Source organism: Oncorhynchus gorbuscha, unplaced genomic scaffold (assembly GCF_021184085.1).
Source record: "Oncorhynchus gorbuscha isolate QuinsamMale2020 ecotype Even-year unplaced genomic scaffold, OgorEven_v1.0 Un_scaffold_3786, whole genome shotgun sequence".
Taxonomy (NCBI): Eukaryota; Metazoa; Chordata; class Actinopteri; order Salmoniformes; family Salmonidae; genus Oncorhynchus; species Oncorhynchus gorbuscha.
Window position 1 is genome coordinate 29,244 of NW_025747950.1, and position 13,834 is coordinate 43,077.

The following is a 13,834-nucleotide window of genomic DNA, read 5'->3' on the forward strand; positions in this document are numbered from 1 at the left end:
CACACACTAACTGAGCTACAGAGTCTCTCTCTCACACAGGTGTGTCGTAGTTCTCTGTGTACAGAAAACTGCTGTCTGTGTTCCCAGACAGGATATGACATCATTATCAAATGAATGAGGTGTGGAACATGACAAGTGTCTTTCTCAGTCTCCGACACACTCATTTTTTCCTCTCTCCTTTCCTGTAAAACAGACACACACAACAGACAGATCTGTCATGGCTCACATTCACCCGGCGTGGAAACATACACACCCTGTTCCCTTTTTACTGCACTCCTTTCAGAGCCCTATGGACCCTGGTCAACAGTAGGGCACTGTATAGGGAATAGGGTGCAGATAGGGTGCAGACTGGGACACAACAGGTTCTACGCAGCCGCAGTTCAAAGGTTATGACATTAACATAACAAGGAGGCAACAGTTGGAATGATTGGAAGAAGAAACTTTTGTATTTATTTCCACAAAGAAATGAGTTGAATGTTTGTAGAGATTAACATAGGCAGCAGTCCATTGAAATACTGGAGCACATTAAAGTCATTCTGCAAAACTTTAACAATTATGATCATGCTTGTTTCTACAGCCTTCCCTCCCTCCCCTGTTCCTCCCCTCAGTCTTCCCTCCCTCCCCCATGTTCCTCCCCCTCAGTCTTCCCTCCCTCCCCATGTTCCTCCCCCTCAGTCTTCCCTCCCTCCCTCCCCTGTTCCTCCCCCTCAGTCTTCCCTCCCTCCCTCCCCTGTTCCTCCCCCTCAGTCTTCCCTCCCTCCCTCCCCTGTTCCTCCCCCTCAGTCTTCCCTCCCTCCCTCCCCTGTTCCTCCCCCTCAGTCTTCCCTCCCTCCCTCCCCTGTTCCTCCCCCTCAGTCTTCCCTCCCTCCCTCCCCTGTTCCTCCCCCTCAGTCTTCCCTCCCTCCCTCCCCTGTTCCTCCCCCTCAGTCTTCCCTCCCTCCCTCCCCTGTTCCCCCCCTCAGTCTTTCCTCCCTCCCTCCCCTGTTCCTCCCCTCAGTCTTCCCTCCCTCCCTCCCCTGTTCCTCCCCCCAGTCTTCCCTCCCTCCCACCCTGTTCCTCCCCCCAGTCTTCCCTCCCTCCCCTGTTCCTCCCCCCCAGTCTTCCCTCCCTCCCTCCCCTGTTCCTCCCCCCAGTCTTCCCTCCCTCCCCAGTCTTCCCTCCCCCCTCAGTCTTCCCTCCCTCCCCCTCAGTCTTCCCTCCCTCCCCTCAGTCTTCCCTCCCTCCCCTCAGTCTTCCCTCCCTCCCCTCAGTCTTCCCTCCCTCCCCTCAGTCTTCCCTCCCTCCCCCTCAGTCTTCCCTCCCTCCCCTGTTCCTCCCCCTCAGTCTTCCCTCCCTCCCCTGTTCCTCCCTCTTTCTTCCCTCAATAAGCCGTAAGTTCTATAAGTTAGTAAATAAGTTAGAGCCCTCATTTACTAAAGACACTTGATTGCATTTATTAATGAACCAATTAAGTCATCACAATATCATAACGAGTCCAAAACGATCTACTACAGAACATTGAAACCTGACAAAAAAAAACATCTTTAAATCAATTTAAATGGATACAAAAAGCTAAAATCTAAACTGATAGAAATAGAGATAGAAGAATGGGCGAGATGTAGATCGTCTTTGTTGAATGGTACATTGATTAGTTTATCGCTTCTATGATCACAGTCCTGGTCAGTCAGTCATCTATACATCTGTGCAAAATGTGTCCAAATTCACTGAAACTGAGATAATATGGATATTAAAGGGGAAGTTCAGGATTTTACAACTTAATGTTAGATTGTTCCTCATCCTGAAAGTATTCAATGGTTCAGGAGAAACTGAAGTTCCTGGTTCGATTTCTTTTTTTTTTTTTTTTAAAGCCAGGTAACTTTAAAAGCCAAAGGCCAAAATACTGAACGTCCCCTTTAATGACACTAAGGCTGGGATTCATTCAAATCCTCATTAGATCTGACTCATGACATTTAAAGGTCATTTCCAATTGAGCTGACAGAAGCAGCGTTTACCGTGAATGAGGTCTCCACGAACGTGGGAACATTGCCTTTAAAAGGTGCTGGGCCGATCGGATTGAATCCTGGCCTCAAACTGCTGACAACCTCACAGCTGTCTATGCTGTACATAAAGTTGGCTAGAGGGCACATGTTCAATAATCGTTTCTGTTCATGTGCACCCTCTATCCAACTCTATGATAGTGTCTGTGCCTGCGTACAAAACGGCAACATTCCCTTTAAAATGCACTACTTTTGACCAGAGCTCTATGAGGAATATATATATAGGGAATAGAGTGGCATTTGGGACGGAGGATGTTGCCGTCTGTCTGTATGAGTCATTGCTCCGCTGTCCTGTTGGAGGGACATTGTGCTCTTATCTTGGAACAAAGTGAAGACAAGTTAAGGATAACAACACTATTCTCACACACACACCGTAGGCTAGTTCCAGCTACAACCTCTTCTCCCTAGAAAATACAAACGTACACAGTCAGTCGCTGTAAAAGTGCGGATTACTCGCAGTTTCACTAACTTTCTGCCATTTTCGTATTCCTACTTTTGTTTTCCCAGTTAGTAAGAGACAATAGAGCTTTTGTTTTCCCAGTAAGTAAGAGACAATAGAGCTTTTGTTTTCCCAGTAAGTAAGAGACAGAGCTTTTGTTTTCCCAGTAAGTAAGAGACAATAGAGCTTTTGTTTTCCCAGTAAGTAAGAGACAATAGAACACGGACGGTAGAATTCAGATGTCCTTTAAGTTTAAAAAAATCCTTAATACAAAAATAAAAAATTAAAAGTGCAAAACCACAAAACTAAAAATAAACAAATGTTTTGTTTGTGTTCATTTAAGCTCACCATGGAAACTAAAAAAAACAGTAGCAGCAAATAAAAAAAATAATAAACAAAAAGCAACAAAATATGGACCTCTTGTAACACGTTATCAGGATAAACAATTCTGGGTTTAATCTCTTTCCTCAAGATATCACTATGGCAACACACACACACAGTTGGCCAGAGTTTACAGGTGGAGGACAATAGGGTGGGAGGAGTCAAGTGTTAAATCGTTACCTTATTAAAACAATCAACAGTGTCATGTAGGGTAAACAATAGGTAAACAAACTCAGACACGACACACAAACAGGTACAACTAGAGGCGAGAGACTGTGATCCGTAGTTTCCTAACTTTACGTAAGAATAACAGGTATTATTTAAGCCCTATTTCTCTCCCTCTTATAATGATGACTCGTATGAACTAAGAGGTTAGTTATCCCCCGGCTATCTAGAAGAGAACATGAGAATTCTCTCATGATAGTTATATGAAGAAAGCATTCCTTAGGGAAAGGACAGAAACCAAAACATGCTTGGTGGAGGAGAGATCAGCAGTGAACCAGTGATCGAGTAACAACAGGAGGAATATTCATTCATATAGAAGATCCTTTACCCCGGAAAAAAACAGCTAAACAGAGACTAGACACCTACCTGTCTGTCCCCAACACGCTGCCTGTCCCTCACTGACTGTTAATCCCTTACTGGTAGTGTCGGAGTCTGACTAGTGTAACAGCGCCATCTACACAAAGCTCTATGTATTGCAAGTGTGTGTGTCTTACTGTGGGAGTGCCTGTCAGTCTCTCTGTCTATGGCTCTCTGTGTGGTGGATTTTTTAGTCTAGCTGGCCTCTACCTACCCATCTCTACTGTAGTCTAGCTGGCCTCTACCTACCCCTCTCTACTGTAGTCTAGCTGGCCTCTACCTACCCATCTCTACTGTAGTCTAGCTGGCCTCTACCTACCCATCTCTACTGTAGTCTAGCTGGCCTCTACCTACCCATCTCTACCTAGCTGGCCTCTACCCCTCTCTACTGTAGTCTAGCTGGCCTCTACCTACCCATCTCTACTGCAGTCTAGCTGGCCTCTACCTACCTACCCCTCTCTACTGCAGTCTAGCTGGCCCCTACCTACCCCTCTCTACTGCAGTCTAGCTGGTCTCTCTACCTACCCCTCTCTACTGCAGTCTAGCTGGCCTCTACCTACCCATCTCTACTGCAGTCTAGCTGGCCCCTACCTACCCATCTCTACTGTAGTCTAGCTGGCCTCTACCTACCCATCTCTACTGTAGTCTAGCTGGCCTCTACCTACCCCTCTTTCCCTCACTCTTCATTCTCTATCTGTCCCTACCTGTTTCTGCGTTGGAACCTTTTCCTTCTGAATGTAGGTACCCCCTCTATCTGTCCCTACCTTAGTTGGTTTCTCTGTGTTGGTTGGGTCCCCTTAATCTTTAATCTAGAGGTGTCCCCCTGTCCCTCCCCAAGTCCCGCCCACCCTCCCGCTATGGAGAAATACATAGGGCGTGGGGGCCGTCTGTCAGGGGGAGCGGCCAATGGCGTGATGGGTCCCTCTCCTCCCAGATCAGTTCAGGGCATTAACACAGATGGATGAGATTCCTTTTCACCTTCCTCCTCTACTACTGGCTCACCTGGAGAGGGAGGGAGAGTGAGGGGGAGAGGGAGGGGGAGTGAGGGGGAGAAAGAGGGGGAGAGCGAGGGGGAGAGCGAGGGGGAGAGCGAGGGGGAGAGCGAGGGGGAGAGCGAGGGGGAGCGAGGGGGGAGCGAGGGGGAGAGCGAGGGGGAGAGCGAGGGGGAGAGCGAGGGGGAGAGCGAGGGGGAGAGGAGGGGGAGGGAGGGAGGGAGGGAGGGAGGGAGGGAGGGAGGGAGGGAGGGAGGGAGGGAGGGAGGGAGGGAGGGAGGGGGAGGGAGGGAGGGAGGAGGGAGAGAGAGGGAAAGAGGGAAATAGCCAGAAAGATCACAACCAGGAAGTGCCATCTAAAAGTGTTTATTTTTATTTTATTTTTATTTCACCTTTATTTAACCAGGTAGGCTAGTTGAGAACAAGTTCTCATTTGCAACTGCGACCTGGCCAAAATAAAGCATAGCAGTGTGAACAGACAACAGAGTTACACATGGAGTAAACAATTAACAAGTCAATAACACAGAAAAAAATGGGCAGTCTATATACAATGTGTGCAAAAGGCATGAAGGCGAATAATACAATTTTGCAGATTAACACTGGAGTGATAAATGATCAGATGGTCATGTACAGGTAGAGATATTGGTGTGCAAAAGAGCAGAGGAGTAAATAAATAAAAACAGTATGGGGATGAGGTAGGTGAAAATGGGTGGGCTATTTACCAATAGACTATGTACAGCTGCAGCGATCGGTTAGCTGCTCAGATAGCTGATGTTTGAAGTTGTTGAGGGAGACATTTTTGCAGTTCGTTCCAGTCACAGGCAGCAGAGTACTGGAACGAAAGGTGGCCAAATGAGGTGTTGGCTTTAGGGATGATCAGTGAGATACACCTGCTGGAGCGCGTTCTACGGATGGGTGTTGCCATCGTGACCAGTGAACTGAGATAAGGCGGAGCTTTACCTAGCATGGACTTGTAGATGACCTGGAGCCAGTGGGTCTGGCGACGAATATGTAGTGAGGGCCAGCCGACTAGAGCATACAAGTCGCAGTGGTGGGTGGTATAAGGTCCTTTAGTGACAAAACGGATGGCACTGTGATAGACTACTCAGCAAACTGGATGCAGAGTGTTGGAAGCCATTTTGTAGATGACATCGCCGAAGTAGAGGATCGGTAGGATAGTCAGTTTTACTAGGGTAAGCTTGGCGGCGTGAGTGAAGGAGGCTTTGTTGCGGAATAGAAAGCCGACTCTTGATTTGATTTTCGATTGGAGATGTTTGATGTGAGTCTGGAAGGAGAGTTTGCAGTCTAGCCAGACACCTAGGTACTTATAGATGTCCACATATTCTAGGTTGGAACCATCCAGGGTGGTGATGCTAGTCGGGCGTGCGGGTGCAGGCAGCGAACGGTTGAAAAGCATGCATTTGGTTTTACTCGCGTTTAAGAGCAGTTGGAGGCCACGGAAGGAGTGCTGTGTGGCATTGAAGCTCGTTTGGAGGTTAGATAGCACAGTGTCCAATGACGGGCCAAAAGTATATAGAATGGTGTCGTCTGCGTAGAGGTGGACCAGGGAATCGCCCGTAGCAAGAGCAACATCATTGATATATACAGAGAAAAGAGTCGGCCTGAGAATTGAACCCTGAGGTACCCCCATAGAGACTGACAGAGGACCGGACAGCATGCCCTCCGATTTGACACACTGAACTCTGTCTGCAAAGTAATTGGTGAACCAGGCAAGGCAGTCATCCGAAAAACCGAGGCTATTGAGTCTGCCGATAAGAATATGGTGATTGACAGAGTCGAAAGCCTTGGCGAGGTCGATGAAGACGGCTGCACAGTACTGTCTTTTATTGATGGCGGTTATGATATCGTTTAGTACCTTGAGTGTAGCTGAGGTGCACCCGTGACCGGCTCGGAAACCAGATTGCACAGAGGAGAAGGTACGGTGGGATTCGAGATGGTCAGTGACCTGTTTGTTGACTTGGCTTTCGAAGACCTTAGATAGGCAGGGCAGGATGGATATAGGTCTATAACAGTTTGGGTCCAGGGTGTCTCCCCTTTGAAGAGGGGATGACTGCGGCAGCTTTCCAATCCTTGGGGATCTCAGACGATATGAAAGAGAGGTTGAACAGGCTGGTAATAGGGGTTGCGAAAATGGCGGCAGATAGTTTCAGAAATAGAGGGTCCAGATTGTCAAGCCCAGCTGATTTGTACGGGTCCAGGTTTTGCAGCTCTTTCAGAACATCTGCTATCTGGATTTGGGTAAAGGAGAACCTGGAGAGGCTTGGGCGAGGAGCTGCGGGGGGGGGGGGGGGGGCAGAGCTGTTGGCCGAGGTTGGAGTAGCCAGGCGGAAGGCATGGCCAGCCGTTGAGAAGTGCTTATTGAAGTTTTCGATAATCATGGATTTATCGGTGGAGACCGTGTTACCTAGCCTCAGTGCAGTGGGCAGCTGGGAGGAGGTGCTCTTGTTCTCCATGGACTTCACAGTGTCCCAGAACAGTGTGACAGAATTAACATTGGAATGGTCCTATTTAAAGCGAGTGTGTACCTGATGTTAGGTTAGGGGGGGTTTCTACACAGCGTAGCAGGCAGACAGTCTCTCCTTCAGCTGGGGGGGAAACTGTTCTGAGAACTGCTGCCAGTTCTCCTCTCCTACCTGGTCCTTAAAACCATGGAGGATCTGGGAGGGAGGAAAGAGAGAAAATACTTTGACTCCTCAACAAAGAAATGACAACAGAAACTATGTCTGAAATAATTCTCTACTATTATGGTTAACATCCCACTATCATACAGTCTACACACACACACACACTCACACACACTGAGAGACACACGCGCACACACACACTGAGAGACACACGCGCACACACACTGAGAGACACACGCGCACACACACACTGAGAGACACACGCGCACACACACTGAGAGACACACGCGCACACACACACACACAGAGACACACGCGCACACACACACACAGAGAGACACACACGCACACACACACAGAGAGACACACGCGCACACACACACAGAGACGCACACACTGAGAGACACACACACTGAGAGACACACACACACTGAGAGACACACACACACACTGAGAGAAACACACACACACTGAGAGAAACACACACACACACTGAGAGAAACACACACACACTGAGAGAAACACACACACACACACTGAGAGAAACACACACACACACACACACACACACACACACACACACACACACACACACACACACACACACACACTGAGAGACACACACACACTGAGACACACACACTGATCTGGGCCAAGCAAAGCTTTTCCCAGGATGTGTCCTAAACGGCCTCTCCCTTCCACTGTACACTACAGACGTGCCGATCAAGGGAACCAGGTGCCTTCTGGGACAGAGCGTTGTGTCCTCCACACACCTTGTAGAACATGTCTCTCAGGTCGTCTTTAGGGCTGACCCAGGACGCCACGGCATCACAGAAGAAGATGAAGTCCTGCAGAGAGACACATTCTGTCATTTCAACCTACAGAAGGACCGTGTCTCCATGTAGAGGTCTGCCCTCTTCACACCACAACGCCTGCTGCCGACTTCCTGTCTGACTCCCAACACCTGGTCCCAAACCCAACCGCAGTGCTACGATGTGATTCTAGGTGTGTGACGCAGCTCACTTGCCAGACATGGTTGCAAGCAACTTAAGCACCCGACAGGCAATACCAACCAGACCAAAACAAATTCAACAGGTTAACTGACCAGAGACGGTCACCTGGCCCATTCTATTAGCCGGTCTGTATTAGCCGGTCTGTATTAGCCGGTCTGTATTAGCCGGTCTGTATTAGCCGGTCTGTATTAGCCTGTCTGTATTAGCCTGTCTGTATTAGCCTGTCTGTATTAGCCTGTCTGTATTAGCCTGTCTGTATTAGCCTGTCTGTATTAGCCTGTCTGTATTAGCCTGTCTGTATTAGCCTGTCTGTATTAGCCTGTCTGTATTAGCCTGTCTGTATTAGCCTGTCTGTATTAGCCTGTCTGTATTAGCCTGTCTGTATTAGCCTGTCTGTATTAGCCTGTCTGTATTAGCCTGTCTGTATTAGCCTGTCTGTATTAGCCTGTCTGTATTACCGGGCTACATCAATGTGTTAGATGTCGTTTGAAAAGAACGGAGTTGGATAGACCTTCTCTTGAGTTATTTTTACAGCCTACCTTTAAGGAGACGGACGATTTTCAGACGGAGACATATAGGTGATCAATATTTATTTCTGGGCTGTGTAGTAAACTATAGCCTAAATGTAGGAAGTACATTTCCTTAGAGAGAGAAGTGCCCCATTCTCCTCCCCCCCATGACCAGCCTATAACCTCCTCTAACTGACACCACACACATCTGATCTCACCGGTGAGACACTGAACAGGAAGCAGCGAGAACAGGTGGGTCGTCATCGTAAATAACAAGTTGTTCTTAACCGACTTGCCGAGTTAAATAAAAGGTTAAATAAAAACAGAATGATGACAGCAACACGTTCTGCCAAGTTCTGTAGGATACAGCCTAGTTCTGCCTAGTTCTGTAGGATACAGCCTAGTTCGGTAGGATACAGCCTAGTTCTGTAGGATACGGTCTAGTTCTGTAGGATACGGTCTAGTTCTGTAGGATACGGCCTAGTTCTGTAGGATACGGCCTAGTTCTGTAGGATACGGCCTAGTTCTGCAGGATACGGCCTAGTTCTGCAGGATACGGCCTAGTTCTGCAGGATACGGCCTAGTTCTGTAGGATACGGCCTAGTTCTGTAGGATACAGCCTAGTTCTGTAGGATACAGCCTAGTTCTGTAGGATACAGCCTAGTTCTGTAGGATACAGCCTAGTTCTGCAGGATACGGCCTAGTTCTGTAGGATACGGCCTAGTTCTGTAGGATACAGCCTAGTTCTGTAGGATACGGCCTAGTTCTGCAGGATACGGCCTAGTTCTGCAGGATACGGCCTAGTTCTGCAGGATACGGCCTAGTTCTGCAGGATACGGCCTAGTTCTGCAGGATACGGCCTAGTTCTGCAGGATACGGCCTAGTTCTGTAGGATACGGCCTAGTTCTGCAGGATACGGCCTAGTTCTGCAGGATACGGCCTAGTTCTGAGTAGTTTTGTAGGATACAGTCTAGTTTTGTAGGATACAGTCTAGTTTTGTAGGATACAGTCTAGTTTTGTAGGATACAGTCTAGTTTTGTAGGATACAGTCTAGTTTTGTAGGATACAGTCTAGTTTTGTAGGATACAGTCTAGTTTTGTAGGATACAGTCTAGTTTTGTAGGATACAGTCTAGTTTTGTAGGATACAGTCTAGTTTTGTAGGATACAGTCTAGTTTTGTAGGATACAGTCTAGTTTTGTAGGATACAGTCTAGTTCTGAGTAGTTCTGCAGGATACAGCCTAGTTCTGCAGGATACGGCCTAGTTCTGCAGGATACGGCCTAGTTCTGCAGGATACGGCCTAGTTCTGAGTAGTTTTGTAGGATACAGTCTAGTTTTGTAGGATACAGTCTAGTTTTGTAGGATACAGTCTAGTTTTGTAGGATACAGTCTAGTTTTGTAGGATACAGTCTAGTTCTGAGTAGTTCTGTAGGATACGGCCTGGTTCTGTAGGATACGGCCTGGTTCTGTAGGATACGGCCTGGTTCTGTAGGATACGGCCTAGTTCTGTAGGATACGGCCTAGTTCTGTAGGATACGGCCTAGTTCTGTAGGATACGGCCTAGTTCTGTAGGATACGGCCTAGTTCTGTAGGATACGGCCTGGTTCTGTAGGATACGGCCTAGTTCTGTAGGATACGGCCTAGTTCTGTAGGATACGGCCTGGTTCTGTAGGATACGGCCTGGTTCTGTAGGATACGGCCTGGTTCTGTAGGATACGGCCTGGTTCTGTAGGATACGGCCTGGTTCTGTAGGATACGGCCTGGTTCTGTAGGATACAGCCTAGTTCTGTAGGATACGGCCTAGTTCTGTAGGATACAGCCTGGTTCTGTAGGATACGGCCTGGTTCTGTAGGATACGGCCTGGTTCTGTAGGATACGGCCTGGTTCTGTAGGATACGGCCTGGTTCTGTAGGATACGGCCTGGTTCTGTAGGATACGGCCTGGTTCTGTAGGATACGGCCTGGTTCTGTAGGATACGGCCTAGTTCTGTAGGATACGGCCTGGTTCTGTAGGATACGGCCTAGTTCTGTAGGATACGGCCTGGTTCTGTAGGATACAGCCTAGCTTTTAGGAGGAAGATTTGCAGGCAGAGACCAATAAAAATGGGTCATCAGTACTTATTGGAAATACGAAGGAACAACGCTCGCTCACCATGGTAACCTAACCTATAGTCACCATAGTAACCTAACATCGGTTGAGCGCCCACACTGGCCAAACTAGGAGAGGACAGGCCCAACTAGGAGAGGACAGGCCCAACTAGGAGAGGACAGGCCCAACTAGGAGAGGACAGGCCCAACTAGGAGAGGACCGGACGGGCCCCTGTACCTGTCCTCCCGATCTGCCTTCCTCTGACCTGGACCACTCCCCCAGGGTTTACTCCAATCACCATCCATCTGCCTTCCTCTGACCTGGACCACTCCCCCAGGGTTTACTCCAATCACCATCCATCTGCCTTCCTCTTACCTGGACCACTCCCCCAGGGTTTACGCCAATCATCATGCAGATCCCTCTGAAGGCGGAGTCTTTCTCCTCGTTGTCACGGATGTTCCGTAGGGACGTACACCTGTCACACACACACCACCGCGTCACAAACCAGGCAATCTAAACATGTTGATAATGATCAGCGAGGTGAAGGACTAGATGTGACATCAGATGTGTGACAGACTCACCACGGTCTGATGAACTGCTGGAGCATCGGAGCCACCTCCTGAGGACACACGTAGCCCAGGCGACCAATCGTAATGGCTGGAAGAAGATGGGAGGAGCCTCACTCATGTGTACAACACACCCAACTAAAAATCAAGAGCTGGTTTGACGTCGCTGATGTTCGTATCATAAATAACGGCTCATTATTATTTGGAGATGAGTCAGTCAGTCACAGTTTACCCAAAATGCATCGGCTGCAATGTCAAACAAACCCAATGATTGTGTGTGTGTTCAGCATCTGTGTGTCTGTGTGTGTGTTCAGCATCTGTGTGTCTGTGTGTGTGTGTTCAGCATCTGTGTGTCTGTGTGTGTGTGTTCAGCATCTGTGTGTCTGTGTGTGTGTGTTCAGCATCTGTGTGTCTGTGTGTGTGTGTTCAGCATCTGTGTGTCTGTGTGTGTGTGTTCAGCATCTGTGTGTCTGTGTGTGTGTGTGTTCAGCATCTGTGTGTCTGTGTGTGTGTTCAGCATCTGTGTGTCTGTGTGTGTGTGTGTTCAGCGTCTGTGTGTGTGTGTTCAGCATCTGTGTGTCTGTGTGTGTGTGTTCAGCATCTGTGTGTCTGTGTGTGTGTTCAGCATCTGTGTGTGTGTTCAGCATCTGTGTGTCTGTGTGTGTGTTCAGCATCTGTGTGTCTGTGTGTGTGTTCAGCATCTGTGTGTCTGTGTGTGTGTGTTCAGCATCTGTGTGTCTGTGTGTGTGTTCAGCATCTGTGTGTCTGTGTGTGTGTGTTCAGCATCTGTGTGTCTGTGTGTGTGTGTTCAGCATCTGTGTGTCTGTGTGTGTGTGTTCAGCATCTGTGTGTCTGTGTGTGTGTGTTCAGCATCTGTGTGTCTGTGTGTGTGTGTTCAGCATCTGTGTGTGTGTTCAGCATCTGTGTGTGTGTGTGTGTTCAGCATCTGTGTGTCTGTGTGTGTGTTCAGCATCTGTGTGTCTGTGTGTGTGTTCAGCATCTGTGTGTCTGTGTGTGTGTTCAGCATCTGTGTGTCTGTGTGTGTGTTCAGCATCTGTGTGTCTGTGTGTGTGTTCAGCATCTGTGTGTCTGTGTGTGTGTTCAGCATCTGTGTGTCGGTGTGTGTGTTCAGCATCTGTGTGTCGGTGTGTGTGTTCATCTGTGTGTCGGTGTGTGTGTTCAGCATCTGTGTGTACCAGTGTTCTCCAGCAAGGTCTTGGGTGTGTTGGGTCTGTTGATGATCTCTACCAGCTGGTTCAGAACCAGAGACACATAGGGCTGCATCTCGACACCTACAGACAGATGGGAGACAGAGATGGAGACAGATGGAGACAGAGATGGAGACAGAGACAGGGAAAGAATCAAAGCAGAGAAATATATCATTAAGATAACTCATGCTGGCAGCATCGAAACTGACAATTGCTTTGTTAGTTAAAGAACAAAATTCTTTAAAAAAACATGATCATCTCTCACATGTACATATCATCTCCGTGCACACACCTACATGCAGAAAGACTCACACACCTACATGCAGAAAGACTCACCCATCTGCATGCAGATCTCTCCAATGGCCCAGGTAGCGTTGTTACACACAGAGATGAACTCTGGGTTCAGGTTGGTCCCTAGAATAGGCATGAACTCAGCTGGACACACACACACACACACACACACACACACACACACACACACACACACACACACACACACACACACACACACACACACACACACAGAGAGAAAGCCAAGGGGAAGAGAAAGGGAGGACGATAGATAACATAAGGAGTATGATAGACTGGTAGTTACACAGTTAGTAGGAAAAGAAGAGAGAGATGAAGGGAGAGATCGTATAGGTCATTACCGATGCAGGGTTTGACGTGAGGGAAGCAGGCCTTGGTCAGATCCCCCAGCAGGGCGAAGGAGCTCTGTCTCACCTCTGGCATGGTGTCCTGGAGATATAGAATGTGTGTGTTAACTACATTGTCTATATATGACACAAAATGGTTATATACAATCAAATAGAGCCAGGGTCTGTTACCACACACACACACACACACACACACTAGATGGACCAGTGGATCCCAAACCTCAGTGAACATCAGGAGTTCTACCAGTCAGATTATTGTATTATTCTAAACATGACTTAAACATGAGCCTCCGCAACATGAACCAATTCAACCAGCTCTGTAGTAATGGGGTTGTACAGTAGACTACAGGCCCAGTACATTCTCACTGCATACTGGCTGTGGTTGAGTCACCCTGCTGTTCTACTCAGACCGTTTCAGAACTATATGATCCACTGGTAATAAACATCAGTTGTATTACTTATGAGGCCCAGCTGAGTGACATTAAACTGACATTATGTGTTCTTTATTCTACTGGACTGACTGGCCTGCATCTGGTCACTGACCGTGCCTCAGTCTGCCCCCTCCACTAAGACTGACCGTCCCTCAGTCTGCCCCCTCCACTAAGACTGACCGTCCCTCAGCCTGCCCCCTCCACTAAGACTGACCGTCCCTCAGCCTGCCCACTCCACTAAGACTGACCGTCCCTCAGCCTGCCCCCTCCACTAAGACTGACCGTCCC

At 48.3% G+C, this 13,834-nt stretch overlaps 1 protein-coding gene and 1 long non-coding RNA gene across 2 annotated transcripts; both read right to left on the reverse strand.

Annotated features, from left to right (window-relative positions):
• Positions 1–1,417: 1,417 nt before the first annotated feature.
• LOC124028117 lies at positions 1,418–4,181 on the reverse strand. The gene is made up of 2 exons (XR_006837552.1): positions 3,888–4,181; positions 1,418–3,788 (listed from the first exon to the last, which is right to left on the reverse strand). It is a non-coding gene; the product is annotated as an uncharacterized LOC124028117 (long non-coding RNA).
• Positions 4,182–4,243: 62 nt separating this feature from the next.
• On the reverse strand, positions 4,244–13,228 carry LOC124028118 (transportin-2-like). The gene is made up of 8 exons (XM_046340269.1): positions 13,110–13,228; positions 12,796–12,894; positions 12,448–12,543; positions 11,267–11,342; positions 11,061–11,160; positions 7,849–7,923; positions 6,977–7,108; positions 4,244–4,440 (listed from the first exon to the last, which is right to left on the reverse strand). The coding sequence occupies exons 1-7, from the start codon at positions 13,189–13,191 to the stop codon at positions 7,001–7,003; spliced, it is 636 nt and encodes a 211-aa protein (XP_046196225.1). The 5' UTR covers positions 13,192–13,228; the 3' UTR covers positions 4,244–4,440; positions 6,977–7,000.
• Positions 13,229–13,834: the final 606 nt, after the last annotated feature.